Source organism: Ptychodera flava, chromosome 11 (assembly GCF_041260155.1).
Source record: "Ptychodera flava strain L36383 chromosome 11, AS_Pfla_20210202, whole genome shotgun sequence".
Taxonomy (NCBI): Eukaryota; Metazoa; Hemichordata; class Enteropneusta; family Ptychoderidae; genus Ptychodera; species Ptychodera flava.
The window spans coordinates 21,910,713-21,930,335 of record NC_091938.1 but is presented as its reverse complement, the minus strand read 5'-3'; the positions used below and the strand labels follow the sequence as shown (position 1 = coordinate 21,930,335).

The 19,623-nt window shown below is 37.4% G+C and overlaps 1 protein-coding gene across 1 annotated transcript in view; it reads left to right on the top strand.

The window, feature by feature from the left end:
- The first annotated feature begins 3,890 nt into the window (after positions 1-3,890).
- Positions 3,891-19,623, top strand: part of LOC139143812 (uncharacterized) — a 178,751-nt gene continuing 163,018 nt past the window's right edge. The window contains exon 1 of the mRNA XM_070714377.1: positions 3,891-4,142. Coding sequence (XP_070570478.1) covers positions 4,117-4,142 — 26 coding nt within the window. The 5' untranslated portion in view covers positions 3,891-4,116. The remainder of the gene's footprint in view (positions 4,143-19,623) is intronic.

The window sequence follows — 19,623 nt, the reverse complement described above, 5'->3', positions numbered from 1 at the left end:
AGCTTGATCATTGACTAAATTTGACTGCTCAGTGGAAAATGGTCATAAAATGCATATTTCTGTTAACAAGTATCAGATGTGTAAAATATTTCATATAAAAATTACTATGCGCGACAAGAAATATTCAAGTACCGACTTGTATTAAGATTTTGCACCCTTTGATTTTTACCAAAATGTTGCAAATTATTTTTAAAACTTTCTCTGATGAATGATTTGATCAAAAATGTTCTTGGTGAAATTTTTTTCACCGATGGGTAGAATCAGAGGCTTGAACAGCTCCGTTAGACTGAACTGTAAGGTTTCTTTCAAAGAGATGAAACATTGTTTCAGTTGAGCAAGGCACAAGTTACAGCAAGTCTTTTCACGGAATTGTTTGCGTACAGTTCATTATAGTGGACTGGGAGATGAATGAACTCATTGATAGATGAATGATGCTGATCTGTGTTCAGGGCAGTGGTATGTTTGTTGAACGCGATCATGATGTTTGAAATGTTAAGCCCAACGCAAACTGCAAGACAAAGGAATGTGTGTCAAAAGATTTTTGGAAATATTCCATATTTCATGTAGGCATCTACCAGTGGTTAAGTTCTGAAGATCAGCGTGACAGCTGCTAAGCACCCTCCACATTCTTGTTTGAGAAATTGTTTGTTGTATTAACTGTGAATGAATGATGGAAACATAATGGATTTGCAGAAACAAATCACATCAGACTACATCCCAGCCTTGTAAACCTGCTCACTCCCGATTCCATGTTAACAGGTCCACAATCACCATTGATAACGATGGGTTTGGGCCAAACCATTCTGGTGAAAGGGTTAAACTAGTCTGATAAACAGATGTTAGCTAAGTTTTTATGATTTCTATCGGTTTGACTCATGTCAGCAAGCACTGTACGTGATTTCTAGTGAGGTAGATCATGCCTAGGGACACTCAGACTCTCAAACATTTCAGCTCATAGGAGCTAATTAAGTTTTCCCTCGCTTTTTTTTGTGAAAATCGAAAATATAATATTTCCCCATAAACATAGGATGACAGCCATTTTAAATTTGGAGTGTACAGGTATAAATGGAAATTTGTTTTTCAATTACCAAATTTTGCATGGTGACACCAGATTTTATTCTGGTTTCAGGAGGGAATAGTTTACAGTTTCCTCATGGAAAGTTTTTAGTGAAAGTCTGAAGTCCGTAAGATTTGAGGCATGCACTGCCACAAGTAATTTTCGAGGTTGCCCATTGATGCAGTTCCACAAACACATGATAATGAATTAACGCTGTCTTGTCTAGACTCTGACCCCATAATCTGTAATAATGGGCTTGATGGTATGTACTGCCCACTATGTAGTGTTAATTACAGTAACTGAGGATGGATTCCACCCTTTCACCAAAGTGATTTGCTCGAATCAAAACTGTTTTCAATGGACCTACTTGTACAAGGAAGTTGGGGGTGGTAATACTTTGACCAATATTGCTTAAATACGTATCACTAAGCATCACCGAATGTAGTAATATGCTGTCAAAACAGTTACTGAGCATAGGTTGGTGTTTATCTTGGAAGTTTACGCTTAAAAACATGTGCTAGATGTTATATGGCAAGCTGGTACTGTTGAAAAGCTAGAAGTCAAATTAAACAAAGCTAAAAAAAAAGTTGAGTTATGTGCATGCTCTTCATGAAGATTTTAAGATATGGACATGACCAGTTTGAATATTTCAAAAAGTCACGGTAGATATCGTATTGATGTCAACATGGGGTGGCAGTTTCAGGCCAGTTGTATTTTGAAAAGTTGTAGCATACGTAATGGCTGCAAATATAAAAATTCTTTGTGCTGATTGCCAGCCTCTGGTTTCCCCCTCGGAGCTTAAAGATCCACCGACAACTAGCTCAGACATTTGACTCCCTGTGTTATGCATGCAAAGCAAACCGCAAACAGGACACGATCAGTCTGTTGTAATTGCTCACATTTGATGGCTCAACCACTGTTGATGTTAACGAAAGTAAAATATCCCCGCTCAGTTGTCCTACCTATCAAAAACAGTTTTGTACACATACTAATGTTTCTAATTACATATCTATACACTCGCAACAATGTTACAAAAAACACATACATTTTGTTTCTAACTAAATGAAGACTTACACAAACCTCCGGAAATTGTGGAAATTCTTGAAATCTGAAATGTACGTTGCTAGGAGAGAAAAGATTTTTCAAACAAACCATAAAAACATGCCTATAAACACTGTAAATGTTAAGGATACTCAACCCCCATCAGAAACTTGTAATTCACATTGCTTTTTCTCATTTAATTTCTGCACCACTAGTACTTTGAAAGCGCATTTTTTTGAAGCAGAATGTCATCGAGACATGTTAACAAATTAAATTGAAATACCTTTCCACATATTGTGTCCCCCTTTTTTGAGGTCGATCATCAGCCGTATTATTAATAGTAAAGCAAAATTTGATGGTGAATGGTTGTCACTGATCAGGGCAGTTCACAGCCAATAAGTTAGAAATATAAACCTACTTTCTCTGTAACAGGGTAATATGGTCATTAACAGTCAACACAATATATTCAGAGATGTTTAATCTAATACCAGGTTACAAAACTACTGTAACCCCATACAGCACTACTAAGACAAGCCAAATCAACCGTGACAAACATGTTAGCTGATTGAATAATTGGGTCTCTCATAGGCTTACATTTCAGTAATTAATTAATTACATCGATTCTATGCTCCACTGGTCATGGTATCTGAAGTTAGGGGGACAAAGTAATTATGGTAGCTTACACAAAATGAGACAATGAATTTAGCTTCGCAGAAAAAATAGAAACTTTGAACATTGCCTTTGAAAAATACTCTTGCACATTCTCCATATTCCTCCTGTTTCTTCAGCGTTTTTATCACTTCATTTATTGAAAGCAAAACGTCTAATTAAGGTAGTATGCGGCTCAAAAGTGAAAGCCTTAAACTTTTTTCAAAATTTCCTTAAAGAATCTTTCAACTATTCTATTTCAAAATCGAGAATAAAAAATCGAGGGTCACTGTGCAAATTTTGGTACTAGAGAAACAAATAACCCAAGATTTACCAATATTTAATATTCAAAATGGCCACAATCCTTGTGTTAACTCTACGGAGAAAATTACAATTTTCGATTTTTGAAAAACTAAGCAGATGAAAGGTTTTCTTACACAAAGAACTTAAAATGAACCCCCAAAAGTGGTAGTTAAGAAAAGAATTGTAAAAGTTTGAGAGTCTGAATATATTGAGGCGCGTTCTACCTTAAGATACAATATCAGTTTTAAAACACTTTATGATGAGAGCTATAATTGATAACAGTATTTTAGGATGATAAAATACACAAACTTTAATAGTCATAAATGGAAGGTCACCCCTTTGGAGGATCTCTTTGAGAAATTTATATGAATGTTTTAGAGAGAACAGGGGTTGATATTAGGATAATCAATGGAATTTTAAGTCAGGTATTTACATTAAAAACCATCTGACATAAATTTCCTGAAATATGAAGTTGGCTATTCATAATATTTTCAATGTTTTTGCCAAGATATTATTTTTCTGCAAAACTATGTAAAGGGACATATAAATTCAGACTGCAGCCATGGATAGGTACCCAGCATTCCTGCACATTCACTTACTGTAAAAGTGCACTGTATATCCAGTAATGCGTGCCAACTTTGTGTTGTACCCTAGATAGATGTCGGCTAGTTGAAAGAATTCTAGTTCCTGTAAACACGTTACTTTATCAATAGTTATATTTATATACGAGCCAACCTTTACCTTTGAAATCCGAATTGATAAGGGCATCAATCCCTCACCTGTCAATGGTATATTCCGGTGTTCGGCCCACCCCTCGGAAGTTTGTATTCCAACCTTCATTAGTTATTCAACATGGCGTTAATGTTGTGATGTGACGGTGGTAAGCTTGTCTATTCACGATGAATGCGGTGAGGTCTGTTGGCTGAATTCCCGTGATTTTGCCGATTACCTTGGAAAGTAATCAGCGCAAGCTATGGTGCTACCCATCGACACATGTAAAGAAGTTAAGCAGCTATTTTTCTTCGTTTACATTTTCGTTTCTCGGCGTTCCCAGCCCTCTTGAAGTCATGCCGCTCACGCTGGAAAGACGAAGGTATGTACACTATATACGCTCGGCCGCAAAAAAGCAGTCAGCTTTCAGGGCTTTGTCCTTGTTAAAGTTTTGAATAGTTCATTGTGATGTTTACAACCCCTCCTGAATCCAAGCTTAAACCCCAAGCAGGTTGCGAGGAATCCATTTTTCCGCCTGGTACAGACGGCGATCGCCGGTAATTCCGTATTTCCATATTGCCAAGCACCGCGGAAGCGATGCTTTTCTGGTGTTTTTATTCGTGTAATCGTGCTATCAGACGGCCTGATCTGGCGCAAATGCAAGTACAGCGTATTAGTTTGGGATATATTGGGTGCTTCTTGAAGGCACTTCAATTGCACGCTTGAAAATAGCCGACCTCGCCTGTTTCTTTCTTGGCTTCACAATCATTTTCATTGATTCCCATCGCCAGTGACTGGAACTAGACCGGTTCGATGACTCACACGTAAATTGACAATGTACGTGCGGTCAGAGCAATCATGTCATAATTCAGACTTTACCAGGTTAAAGTGTTACATTCTTGATTGGAAATTGCACAATTTCTGCCCCGATTTTGTAACCAAGAATCCGGACTGGCTATCTAAAAACCCCGGGAAATTGATTTCAGCTCTGCGTCTTCCACCGAGCGAACGGGAAAAAATTTACTCAGATTAAAAATCGATAGTGACAAGTCAAGCCCACCTGGGCGATTGGCGTTGCATTCAGCGAAAACAGGAAACTACAAAACCATGCAAGATAATGGCTACCTGAGGCAAACTAGACCAATAGCCACTGCACTTTTTTATGCATGGGCAGTGGTGTCGAAAATTCAACGCCTTCCATTTGTGCTAGTTGACTGAGATACGTTCCCCAAACGAGTTGAGAATGTCTTTTGACTGTGTCCCATCTTGAAAATGTCTGCGTCGTAAAGAACGCGATTAATAGAAAACGTGAACATCTAAATTAAGGAGAAAACTAATAAATTAAAAATCAGTTTGAAATAGGGAGCATTACAGATTAGGGGCAGTATTTTGAGAGAGTGTTTGTTTTGTAATTTTCATAACTCGGTTGTTCAGATGAGCTCTGTAATTTGATATGTTCAGAATAATCCGTCATGATTTAATATAATATTCTTGAAAAGAAATCTTTGAATCATGGGATAGTCTGCCAAAGATGGAAACTGCATTTGAGTGTTTTTACTTAATCATAAATTTGATAGGATAATCATATGATATTTGTGACAAAACTTTACAGTGGCTGCACTGCTGTAGAAAATTTCAGTGTCACAGTTCTGTTCAAAATTTTGTGGCATATGGGAATGGACTTTTAGACTTGACTTATTGACAATGACAGCGTGTGTGGATTTTCTTCAATTCTGCAAAGAAAATGCAGTTTTTTAAAAATTGCATCTTTCTTATGTTTCTTTGAAGCTCAGAACTGACACAAAGCTGCTAACTTTTAATTTCAAATATTGTTAAATTCAGGATATATCATGTAAATATTATTTTCTTCTGTAATCCATAGATTCGCCCAGTGACCCTCTGAATTGAATACTTTGATTATATAGGAGAAAAATTGAAAGTTTCCATTGAAAAGTTGAAAACCCATGTTTGAGTGGACGTGCATACTTATACCTTTAAAATTCAGTTTGCAATCAGTGTAAGGGTCAGAGAAGAAACTTCCCCTGTGGGATTTCCTGAGAACAGCAGAAAATTTTGATGTGTTTATGACATTCAGTCAATCAGCATATTCATGCAGCTAGGATACCATACAGCTAAATAAAGTTTGGTATCTTTGGTTTACATTATGACAGTTATGTCAACATACTCCATGTTTGATAAGCTCTGCTGCTACAGAATTGCCTTGGAGGTATTGGACTTTCCAACAGAATTCCCAATGTTGGCTTGGATTTATCTATGTAAAAGTGCTCAACTTTGAACTTGTGAAGTCGTGCAGTTTGATAACACCCATGGCGATTATGGGTATACCCCGTCACGGATTAATACAATTAACCGCTGAACGAGTCAGCAGGTTTTAATTTTCGCGTATGTATGAGACAACGACCTCAGTTGAATCAAACCTGGCCCGAAAATTTCACTTCGGTGTGAAGACAAAAATTCAAATAAGTATAGATTTGCTGTTTTATCTAGTTTAGCATTCTGTGTGCAAACACTGCTAGTGTTACATAAATGGCAACAAAAAAACCACCCTACTCCCTTTGAAATCTGTCTTTTCAACCTCAAGACACACTGCTGCTATGTAAAGATAGAATACGAGCAGAACCCCTTTTCATTGAAACGTCTGTGAGAATTAGAGTGTGGAAACAAGGAGTAAGGGCATTTGTGTCATTGAGTGGACCCATTACAGAAATCTGTCTATTGATGAGTCAGTGTCTGTACCTTCACAAGATTCTCATTATTTCATCAGTTCAGTATTCAGTGTTGCCCCCGTTCTAAATTTATTCTCCAGCGCACCATTATAATTGTGTCTGAACATGGCAAGTCTAGTGTCTGCAGGTTCGTTTTGAACTCAAAACTGCATGGTGTTTAAATACAGAGCTTCAAAGAAACAGTGTGGGTACTAGACTGGAAGAATGACAGATATCTCGGAAAACCTTCAGTTGTCAGCCTCGATATTGATGTAGAGATAAAGACAGTTGAACTGTCTCTCACATCAAAATTGAACGCATCATAAAACTCACCTTTCTTTGCCAGAAAAGCCATTGAGAATATTCTGGTTCAATTTATCGTGGGAGAAGATCCCGGCTGTCAAGTTGTAACTAATTAGCAAGGAAACGTTCAATGTGGTTTATAGTTTAACTTTCAGGGTTATTTGCCCTTTGGCTTGGTTTCCCTGTCTTGTGGTCTGTGATGTTTGTTTAACATACGTTGTTGTGAAAGTGAGAAAAAAGAAACGCTGCATGCCATGAAAGAAAGGCAGACTTGTGGTACGAGAAAGAGAAAGAGAAAAAAATGTTTTTACTCCCTTGTGTTATCTGTCATGTACGGCAAGAAAGTCTTCATATTTATTGATTTTGTCAAACCTGGCAGGGTTTAATTATCCTACAGTCCACAAGGTGCATAAATTAGTAAACAGTGTGAAATATGCATTTAATCTAAATCATGAACTCTTCATGTCCCTAGGAGATTTGGTTTTTTACGTTTATTAGTTTGTATCATCAATTAAAAATGTGTTATTTTTAAAAAATTGTAATATTATGTCAATATTAATGAATAATACAGAAAAAAATTCAGCTTTTAACATTGTCGATTAGATAAGCCTGAAAAATTTTGCATATATAGATACTGTACAGTGTATGCATGACCATAATCATATTAAGGGGCCAATTGAATTTATGTCATTGAGATATAAAACCAAGATATGAAAACATTAAGTAAACCAGGTTCCAGTTCACAAAATGGAGAGGAAAGAAAAATAATATAAAATTTTTATGGCTTATTGTTATTCAGTTTTAGGAAAATGCACCAATCTGCTAATTCAGAATCACTTTTTAAAATTAGAGAAAAAAACGTCTTTTTTGCAATGAGCACGTAACATAATACTCCAATGTTCTTCAAATGCGTTTTAGGTATATTCAAAAATTCATAGAGCCGCTGTTGTGTAGTTATAATGTTGAAACATTGCATAATTGAACATGTGTATAATTTCTCACAGGTCAATGTATATGACCTCCCTTTGTTGTACATGTAATTTATAAAATTTTCCCGATCATTTTTCAATGATTATTTCATCAATTTTAATATTGAGTCTTGAATTCTATCAGAGTCCTACCACAATGACTTATTGATAATGTTGTTATGTGTGAATGTTGAATCAACAAACTCAGTGTAGTTACTCTATATGACCACTTTTCCCTTATACATTTATCAGCCTTGTGTTTTTTCTGCCATAGTGTTCAGATAGAATGGCACGCTTTCAGTACACTGCTTTTTAAATACCGGCAGTGCTGCCAGGCATACCAAGGTTTACGGTACACGCAGGCCTACATGTAGGTGTATACATTACCAGATCATATCTCATTTCTGCTCAACAAAGACAACATAACTGATTACGCGGTACGCACAGACACTGTTCGCAATATTATCCAATTCCCACGTGCTGAATTTTTATGAAAATTGAATGTAAACCATTTTTCCCCTCCATAACAAATGGTTTTCTTTTGTTCAGATGTCTTCCACAAGGGTCAAACCAGTGCACAGGTGTGGAAGGATTACCGGCAAAATAATGCGGCACATGTGCCGGCTACGATGTAATTACTATAACCTTCAAAGTTCAGACGAGTTCATGGCAAGGAGAGTTATTACACAGAATTCATGAATAAGCCCTCATGCATGGATTTGTCTGCAATATTTCAAGTAAATTTTTGTTGGATACTGGGCCATGTGTGTGACTCCAGCAGATACACTGGTAGTATGTAAATTAATTTGAATACTTGGACAATTTGTCATTCATTAGTCGGGCAGTGAAAGAGGCTCCAGCAGTTATGGCAGTAGCTGTGTGTCAGGAATCATATTCATAAATTGATTTGAATACTCTGACAATTTGTCATACGTTTGGTCAGGTAGTGAAAATTGTGAACAGCGGGTTGTATTCTCAGTGGATTCTTTTCATGTTAAAAGTCATGGCAGATCAGCCAGGGATTTTAGTCATGCTGTCACGGCAATATATGACATCAATGACAGTGTCGTAAAAATATTCCGATTAGTTTTCTTATTTTGCCACTTCACTTGGCATGTAATGTTTCTCTGTATGGCTATGTACATCGCAGTTCCAATGTAAAAGCACTACGTTTCAGGCAAACTGGTATCTCCATTTTTGTACATCATTTTACTTGAGCAATAGCAAGTATTTCACTTAGTGCAGAATCTTTCAATAGACAGCGTCAAAGATTAAATCTCCATCAGCCATAACATTTGGTATATATTTTCGTAATTCTTTGTTCTCGTTAAAAAATACATCTCAATTTCGTGTCCTGCTTTTCCAAATCATGTCGAGATACCTTGACCAACTTGTCAACACAGAATATGCTTACAGAAGTTGTTTCTAGTTCAATTTTAATGTTGAATTTTAGCCAGACTAGTAGAATTCATTTATCAGTAAATAACAGCGTGCATAGTGTGTGCACAATGCATAGTGTCACAGGATGCAAGGTTGATACGCTGAATTTCAATGTACACGTAAAGAAGATTGTATTTGTTTCACATGATAAAAAAGATGAGAATTTTATCAGGAGTTACAGCATATCCTTCATGTAATCCCAGGACAGAAGGCACTTCCGGGAATACAGTGATGTGATCCCCGATCCCCTCCATTAATGTAAACTAACACCAGTACGTTCTGCAAGCTTGAGAGTTCCACACAGGGATGGAAGAGCAGAGATTGGCAGCGTGTCAAAATGCTTTGTTTGATCAGAAATATCGCCCAGGGCAGAAACCCATTTTGCAGTGCAATTAGTCTATTGTCAAAACCATTGATTCATGAAAAGCCGGAAAGTCGGGATAAATAAGTCGGAGATAATCATCACCATGGCAACACATTACGGAATGAATATAGGTCACTGTGTAATTTGATTAATTTTGTTACAAATCTAGTCAATAATGTGATTCAGCTAGCTAGAAATGTATTAGCGTTGTATTGAATGATATGGATCGGAGACCCGCTGTCATAAATGGCGAGTTGGTTTTAATATCAGTTGATTGCATCTGGGATATAGCATGATGTAAATGAATTATTGATGGTGATCTCAGTCATGGAAAAGAGGAATTCTACCCAGTCCTGTCAAAGGGCTTATGATTCCCTGGATTTGACACAAAATATTACTTCATGCAGCGTAATTCAACCATGCATACATCTACGTGTATTCCCGGTCGGTGCGTCATTCGATATATCAGAAACTGCTTTGCGGAGCAACTGTGCGTGAATTAATTCGGTGCGTGTGTTTCCGGCAAAGCGTGTCATTGTCCATGTTCACAAGATGTGGAAAACCTCAATGGAGTAAATATCAAAACAAATTAAATTTCACGTTTTATCACTGGTACTCTCTCCACGCATTACAGATAGTGTCGTTCCCCTCTCTCGTTCTTACATCCCAGTTTTTATTCTGGAAGAGAAGTTGCAAGGTTTTTTTGTCGTCCTGAAATATGTCCAAATACAGAGTACTTGACTGAGCTACGCAAACTTGTCTATAGTGGTCACTCAAGGGACCAAGAAAAAGTGACCACTTTAATTGAAGTGGCCTTTCTATAGTGGTTTGGTGTGGCATCATTTTGGGTGTAGGTGGTATGCTGAGTGGTGAATTTAGGAACAGATAACTGTAATTATGATAATTCGAAAATATGGATCTGTTGAAAATCAAAATACATCCGTTTAGTTTCTGAAAGCTCGCAAATGCAGATGTGAAATTGAAATTGGTCAAAATAGTCTCATTTCTTGCTTTCCATTCTGAGAATTTTTTTTGACAGGTCATTCAAAGTCAGATATGCTGACCCATTATTCACAGGTTTTGTGCCAAATTTGAACAATTCCTTGTGGCCACTGACCACATAAGAGATTTGGCTGTTCTGAAGAGGGCTTTTTACATGTAAAATGTCACCGGACTGTCACAAGTGACCACCATAAAGACTTGACCACTCTGTAAGGTTGACCACTAAGGCAGGTCTGACTGTACGACATGCAATGTTTGTTGTTGTTGACATATAAATTCCCATTTAATTCCAAAAAATTCAGTTGTCTTCCATAATGTCTGACATTACACATGCAGATTGTCTCCACAATTTGAACACTCGACTTTTTCCACATTAATTAATCAAAGGTAGTACAGGTTATTGCCTTCTAAACAATAAGAAAATAGTGGAACTACAAAAAAAGTTAACAGCTATTGGGGTTTTATGTGTAGCATTCAGAACAGCTCTATACACAAGGGACAAGAGGTATTACCGTAAGGAAGTCAAACGGAGGTTTCCAAGGTTCAATAGATGACATTGCAACCACACTGCCATTGTTTCTGTGCACTCTTCCCTGTGATGTCGCATTGTGACACATTCTTCCTGCGGGCTCCTTTCAGAATCTGGCCCTGGGATTGTTCCTCAGTTGAAGGTACAGGACAAGGCTGCAGAGTGGGGGTAGTTCATAAATTACAATTGTCGGTTTTGAATTTACCGATAGATATCCGACGGGGCTTTGTGAAAGTGGAGATAGATATCCGACAGGGCTTTGTGAAAGTGGAGAGCTAATCAGCGACAAAAAAAAGGTACCAACAATGAAAATGTTGTTGGGGATTACAGAGATTTTGACTGTGTAACTCTGCCCTCAAGGGGAGAATGATTTCTTTATTTCAAGTCTAATGAAAGTACAATGGGGATTAGTCATACTATCAGCAGTTGAAGCGCAAGCAAAAATGAACTTTTGAAAAACGTGTGAATGAAGCCAGCGATCTCAGCAACTTGGTACAGACAGGGACGGTAGATTTGCATGATAATGTATGATTTGCATAACTGTGAGCAATTTCAGTAGATGTGTGTTGCGAGATCGCTATCAGAAGAGAGTAGTGGTACATCCTGCTCTTTAATCTGCCCCTTTCCAGAATGTCAAATGAGCAAGGCAGGATCAGGGAGTCAACATCAGACCGACAAAGGCACCATTATGTCATCCTGAATCCCGCAAGCCGTACTGCAGAGATTACTGACGTAGGTGATGCAAGCACAATGAGGCAATGTCACCGACATAAAGTATCAGGCAGGCAGTACATTCATGCTGTGCTGCTGGTCAAAGCCTGACCCGGTATGCATATGTATGCATATAGTGTGTGCACACACATACCTTGAGTGAAGTGTCAACTATTGCTCCTGCGGTACTCGATTCAAAAAATATTGATTTTGTTTCAGTGAACTGTTTTTCCTGTGGGTGGCCTGTGTTATCGTTGAAATGCCCTGACCTGCTTATCACCAGAGATAATAATGCAAATAAAGACTTCCGGAATGATAATGTATTGACTGGATCTACTGTTGTAAAATGTTACGGGATTTTCCTTTTACTGGCCACTGAAGATGGCCTTATGATTCAATCGTTGAATGGCCCCTGGGTTTAATTTTGATGTCTTGAAATCAAGTTGTGTTTAATTTGCTTTACAGGACTTATAATGTGCTTGTCACTGATTCAATTGAGGAACACTGATTAGTTGCCGGGATTTGTATGTCTTGTTTTGCTTTTCATACTGACATAGCAAGAGTAATTCTTACACATGTACCAGATTTGTATTCATGGCTCTTTGACATCTCCCATTTAAAGGCCTGGCTGGTGGTTGTTGCCATGACGAAGTGCCTGTTGCCATGGTGAAATGCCAGGTCTTGACCTACTAGTCGCCAGTGTGTGAATGTACACAATGAGAACATGAACCTGGCGCTTGTACGCCAGGGTACCTCACATGCCACTCACAGTGATTTTAGCCTAGATTCTATTTGTCTGCTTGTCCGTCGGAGGTACGGAGGCAAGCAGACGAATAGAATCTAGGCTACAGTGATTTTGGATGGGTCAAACGTTAAACATGACCCATTTAGTTTGTGTGGTCCGCTTGTACTTTGGATCATAAGGGTTATTTTGTCCCAGTCGATACAAGCTGGAAGATAGAACATGAAAATAATTGAATAACTCAGAAGTTAATATGAAACACAGCTATTGACCCCAGAAAATCCAGTTTGTAAATAGCACAGGTTGATTTCACAGCCTTCATTTATTACAGTAAATAGAAATGTACAGACCCCATGATTACTTGAATAATCATTCAGTGTTTAAAATATTATAAATAGCACATTGACATTTTGAAAGTTAAGTTTAAATCTAATCCTGGGATAGAAACTGTCAGTTTGATTGCTTATTGGTGCCAATGAGATGAGAGCTGGAGCCTGTACAGAATATTCAGTGCAGAATAAAGTTCATCTCTTATAATTCCTCGTTCTGTCAGTGTCCTTGTTTCTTCGAATTCAGTGAAAATGTCATCAGAGGCACACATGTAGAGTAAGCGTTGACTAGCAATGCCAAATCTTGCACCAGTCAAATAATTTACACATGTATACTGCTTTAATCTCATTATCCATGCACTTTCTTGGTGTTCCTGCATTGGTAGGTTGTGTTTTCATGCAACTTTCCCAAGAATTATACTTTGAGTGTTAAATTTTTAGCAGTGTTTTGGCTGTGCTGATTTTTGGGTACTTTTGTGCCAAGGGTCCTACCCGATACCAAGCCTCTCTGCCCTCTTTGATAACTTTGCTGCACTTTAAGGTGAATGCTGATACAGGCAAATGGGAGACAAATACTGAGTGTATTGACAAGACTAGACAAAGAGCATTCTCTGTGTTGTTGCTATTTTGTTGGTTTGTTTTACGACAAAGTCAGAAATGTCGCGTGAATTTTTCAAAGTAGGAGACACCAGGAGACGTGCCACATTGTCAATCTGAACGTGCCACATCTCACACACGCTAAGCCGCCCCCTCCAAACAAAAATCAACCACAGAAAGCTGTAACTCCTTTACACACAATAAATGTAAACAGATTACAGGGAAAATGCACCAAGGTTTTCACAAGCACGTAAATTTGCGGTTTAGACGTAAATACATGTGACAAGACAAGAAACAGCTTTTTATTGCCTCTTCTCCCGAAGGGAATCACGAAGTGCCACTCGTGCCTGTAAACTCTGGTGAAAAACACCGTGTGAGCTACATTGTATGATTATAGTTTCCTGGTATGTCCTTTAGTAAGAACTCAGTGTAAAAATACATACAGTGTTTACAAAGCTAGAGGAACCACCGACTTCATGTCAGGTTATGCAGTAAATTGATGCATAACATATACAGACTTGGCAACGCTGTCAGAGCAGAGATCAGCGGTGTACACGTGCTTCCATAAATTTCAGTCCCGATCGGCTTTTGTGATTTGCTCAAAAAAAAGCAACGAGATAGGATATGAGCTTGGTCTTTTATTCCCTTCGGATATTGCAAAGCCCTGCAAATATTGTGCAGAAACACCTGCATCCGTTCAGTGTCAGTCAGGTATTGTTTGAGTACGGTTGCAATATTTATGGTGTAAAAACCTTGTTTTATACACGTATGTTGAGCATATATTGGTTTAATCTGAATGATTGTCATTGTAATCTCTTTTTGTAACAAATTCAGTCTAAGAAAAGTGAAAAGAAATGCTCCTTGGAATTGCTGCTTCTCCTTTTTATGAGTTTGAATTTTTTACTTATAAAAAGCTAAAGAATGTTATGCCTTTTTTACTAAATTCATGTTTTTCTGGTTTACAATGCATGCATTTGTTGAAAAAAGAAATCTTGTACTAGTTTCTCAGCCATCATATGCATCATATACATATACATGCATATTTGCAGTGACTAAAAATTGAATAATATTTGGAAAAAAGTCACTGACTGGAATTTAGTGACATGCACACAACAATATCTAGAGCCAACAGAATTTTGCTTTTATTCTCATGTTGTTATTACTGCATCTTATGGAAGGGTCGTTTTTACATGTACCTAATATTTTCATACTTTCAATAACAACATTGGCAGTCACAAAGAATCAAATTCTTTGTTCCAGTAAGCGTAATTTCAGAAAGCCTCGTCAAATTTTTCAGAGATGGACAAAAGTTTGTTTATTTTTACATAACACCAGGTAGTGATGGAACTCTGCGGTCACTAGGAATCAGTCATATTGGGCAAATTGACCAGTTCATAAAAATTAAAAAAATTGCTCTTTGAAAGTAAAGTAAAGTAAAGTAAGCCTTTATTGAAATCGTATCCCAGTTGGGATATGTCCAGCCAAGAAAGTCCAAGTTCGCAGGCAATTTTTGCAAACTCACATGGCTCTCTGTTCGCAGGTACTCTCTAGCTCAATGTAAATCACTGATCAGTCCCAAGTACTTGTCAAGAAGCAATAAATTCCAAAGTCAAATTTTTTTATCTTTCAACACAAGTGTTACAGAGGACCATTTACAACCACTCATTGTTTGCGGCCATCAGCCATAAAGACATCACTGCCAATAACTGACCTAATTTCAGGGCTTAGTGGACTTGTCCACTTAAGAAAAATCGTCAGGCCCCTCTTAAAAAAGAATTGTTGGGCCCGTGTAGAAGAATTCCTTCTCAGAGTCAGGAAGGTAGGATATTTCTACAGTACTGTAATTGCTGTTTTAAAAAAATATGGCTTTTATGCTTATGTACCAATTGACAAGGAGAATTTCAGACTAAGGTGTCAACTCAAAATTATCAAAACTTTTTGTGACATTGCCAAGATTGTGCTGCCATGGTAACAGGGTGTGCAATCAAGATATATGCTTGTTTCAATTTGATCTATTGGACAGTCTGTTTGTAAAGGGATCCCCTTCGCCATGGCGACCAGATTAGATCTTATTTGGCAATTTTCATATTGAGTCATGAGCAAGTAGGTCGGTATTGCTATGGTGATCGCCCAGGACAGACGCGGTATTGGCTATAGTGGATGTGTCCAGACCAAAATTTCATCCCTAAAAAATCATAATATGTGATTACAACTGATATAACTTGCAGCGTGATATTTACAATACAGAATGTAGTGTACCACATGTACAAACAAGGACAGACAAGATTTCGCTGAGTTTTCTATAGGTGAAAGGTCATCAGCTGTAGTGGAATTATTGGTGGGTCCATATTGAGTGAGATAGCACAGAGCTGTGAATGTTGTTGATATGTGTATGGTGATGATGTCATGGTGAGATAGCCCTATCAGCTGTGGTGACAGGAGATGGGATTTAACATCTGTGGCCTTAATATCAAACCCATCTGGGTGCTCACAGGTGTTGCAGTACAATAGTCTGCAGTGGCTCTTATCATATCTGATCAGTTTTCTCATGTCTGGACAACATGAAATATGTTTTCATGTTTTGGTTTATGTTGAGCGCTACATATATGCAATGTCATATTTGTGCTTTTCTTTTGGTGATTGTTTCTTTGCTTTTTGACTAAAAGTGCTGACAGACGTGGCCTGGTTCTTTGATATGGGTCTGATAATGACCCATGAAGTGTGCATAGCAACCGGATTTATAGTTTATCTGTTAACACAGTCAATACACGCATAGAAATAGCTTGGTACACATTTTGTTGACATTTTTTGACACCTTTGACCTCAGCAGTCAGACCAGAACTTCATGATATAAATCAATGGAAATGATTTCATGTTTTAAAAAAGTTCCCAGGATTTAGCTAATCAACAGAGTTGAACTGACAGGATTTGAGCTTGTGCTCGCCGTATTTGGCACAGCAGTTATTTAATTAAAAAGGTGTCAAGTTAGTTAGTTTAATTTTAACTTAAAAGTCGGGTAACAGGTAATACGTTCATCGATACATGCACAAAAGATGTACCAGGCAGTCCCAAAAACTACTAAGAGATAACCATATTTTGGTCAAAAGGGGATTTCTGGTATTCTGATGATTTATGCAAATGAAATAGATGCCATGTTTCCTTGGCAGCCATGAATTGTCAAATTTTTGAATTGACAGGCAACGCTGAAGTTTGTGAATGGCATATGCACTCAAATTGATACACTGTAAAGAAAAGTGGGATGTTTAGCCTTGAACTGGCATTTACAAGTGACGTGTTTGATTAAAGCTACTTCCCTATGATGCCAATTGAAATGATGTATTTTGCTGTGTAAGGTGATATTGACTTCAAATTCATGTATTTTTCTCCAGTATCATAAATGTACTCCCTCATCAACATTTTAAAATGCCAAAGTGAGTGAACAGGTACAAAGGATTAGTTTAGGAAAAAAAATAGTGTAGAAAGTAGTTGTCAGGGATGTAGAAAATTTTGGTTACAGGACGTAACAATGAAAGTACAATATTAGTGGTTAAAAGTAGTGTGTGAGCACATAAATATGAGCACATAATCATTTTCACTGCCGCCAAATTTTTGCTGACAGTTGGTTGTTTTCACTGGCTGTTGGTTATTTTTTAGATCCCTGAGTTGAGTCTTGGCACAAATTTGTATATGTGTGCTAGCTCCAGTTTGTTCACATTGATTTTTCACTTGGAAACTACCTGTCATGAGTCGACAACTCAATAACTACCCCGGTTCATGCATTTTGCTCGCATTCTTAATTACCACAGTCCCCATCCCCTTATCAGAAGACGTCCTCCCTAAATTTTCAGAGGGCAACATTCCCCCCTTGTGAGAGAAATCTGGAGAAAACACTGTAAAAGGTACAATGTATCAAATATTTTGAAGCAGAAGTAATGAACAATACAACAGCAGATGATTTTGTTGGTACTTATATATGATTGATTAATTCATCAACATGCAGAAATACAGCGTCCCAGGGCACTGCAGCTCTAAAGTTGTAAATAAAAATGAATACGCCGCAGGGTAGTTTTTTATCACAACACCCTATTCAAATGTCCTACAGGTGGCTCCTCAGTACCAAGTTAGCTCCCTCGCTGGAGTAATTTAATATTTATACTGTTTTTACTGAATGAAAACCAATATTTTGCTGTTATATAGTTTCACAATTTGTCAATCGTGATGATGCCGAGTCACTTTGATGAAAACCAACAAATTATTCTCTTCATAACTGATATTCTACAAACATCAAATGTAGCAATACAGATTATTACTGTTTTACAGTACGTAAAGTACAAATGTATCTGTCAGTACAATTCTTACATGCTCACCAGCAGAGATGCTATTTTGGATAAAGGTTATATTTAGAGTTCTAAGAAGAGCAAATAACTAAATATAAAACAAATAACGACATGTAAATGTCACGCAGATTAATCAATCGTCTGGTTTCAAAGCTGTGCAGACTCTGCCACAGTTGGTTGCTTCATTGAAATAATTGGCCAGTTTTGAATATGCCTCGGAATTGATAGAATTTGCAAAAATAAGAATATTTTCCCATGTATTTTTAACAATAAGTATTTCTGAACTAGTTCACGTGACCGCTGTTTGAAAAATGTTTCACGTCAACTACTGGTTTTTATTCCAACAATTTTTTAACTAAATCATAAGCCATTTCAATGAAAGCAGCTGTGGGTATACACTGTATAGAGACTATTCAATAAAATAATTCAATTCTACATTAATATATAGTTAATCTGTCTATGCCTGTCACTGTGTCAGTCAATTTTAACATCTGTAGTGTGAGGATGGCTCTGCCTTACCCAACAACAGCAACTGTCACAGTAGCTTAGGACGTATATACATGTACGAGTTACACTCTTCCATACATCATCATGATATGCCCACTTCAAGCATCTACCCATGATTGTTAATATGCATCATGAATGTTTACACTGAGAGCAAAAAATAATAAAAAAAGTTAATAACCTATACTAAGCAATCAAACCAAAAAATAATTCATATAATCACACCGCACTAATATTGACATTGTATTTAAAGGGAAAACTATACTCCTGTTTTATATCCGTCATTACTTTTTATGGACATAAAAATAGATTGCAAATAAGCACTATTACAGTTTTATACTTCCTGTATTGTATCACTGAAATAATTTAAAATGACTGTTTTACAGTTAACAGTAGTTCTGTAGTCTGACAAGCACATGTACTATATGTATTTTCTTATTCTAGTGCTTTGAGACACATACAGGTACTGTACAGTATGTAGAGGAAAATTTGGAACAAAATCCTTGTTTTCATTGTTGTTGATGTCAGTTTTCAAAGACACATAATCTTTGACTGTTTTCATTTTCTCGAAGTTTCGTTCCAATTGTTTGAAATACAGTTTCTCTTCCTGTTCTACTTCCCAAATCTCTGCTGAAGTGTCCAGCGTTCAGCTTGTCAATACATGTATCTGAGTAATATGTGATGCTTTACTGTCAAAAGCTGAATTCTAGTCTGGGGTAGAATTTCACTGGTGGCCAACCAATAATGTGCTGTCTAGTATTTGTACATGGCGCAGTTGTGTTGGCAGGCCTAATATCTCAGACTGACAGTAGGAAAATGTCTGTTTATATTGCCAAGTTCAGCATACTGTAGCGAGGAAAAAAGAAACTTAAATTGCTTTCCAGACCAAAGACATTTCAATATTATCAAACAGTGCCATTGTCCCTTCAATAATAATGATTTTGGTATTGGTACACACACGTATGTATAAATTCGTTCAGCTGTTTACGCAGCGTTTGAAGAAAGTATATACTTTCAGGTTTGGTGTAAGGCACACAACAGCTTTGGTGGTGAGGGGGGGGATGCTGTGGGTCTTTGAACAGTCCGGGTTATGTCCATAGAGAGGATATTACGATTGACCAATCAGCGAACCTGCCGCCGCCAACGTCATGAATAATTAACCATGCAAACCTTGGATCGTACATTGCAACGAGTTTGGAACTTTTCGGCTTGATTTCGCCCTTTATTTTTAGCACTGGGTAGTTTTAGACGTAGACGTTACGCACAATGTTCAATGCGGCGAGATGGTGACCGACACAAGTGGTTAGTACA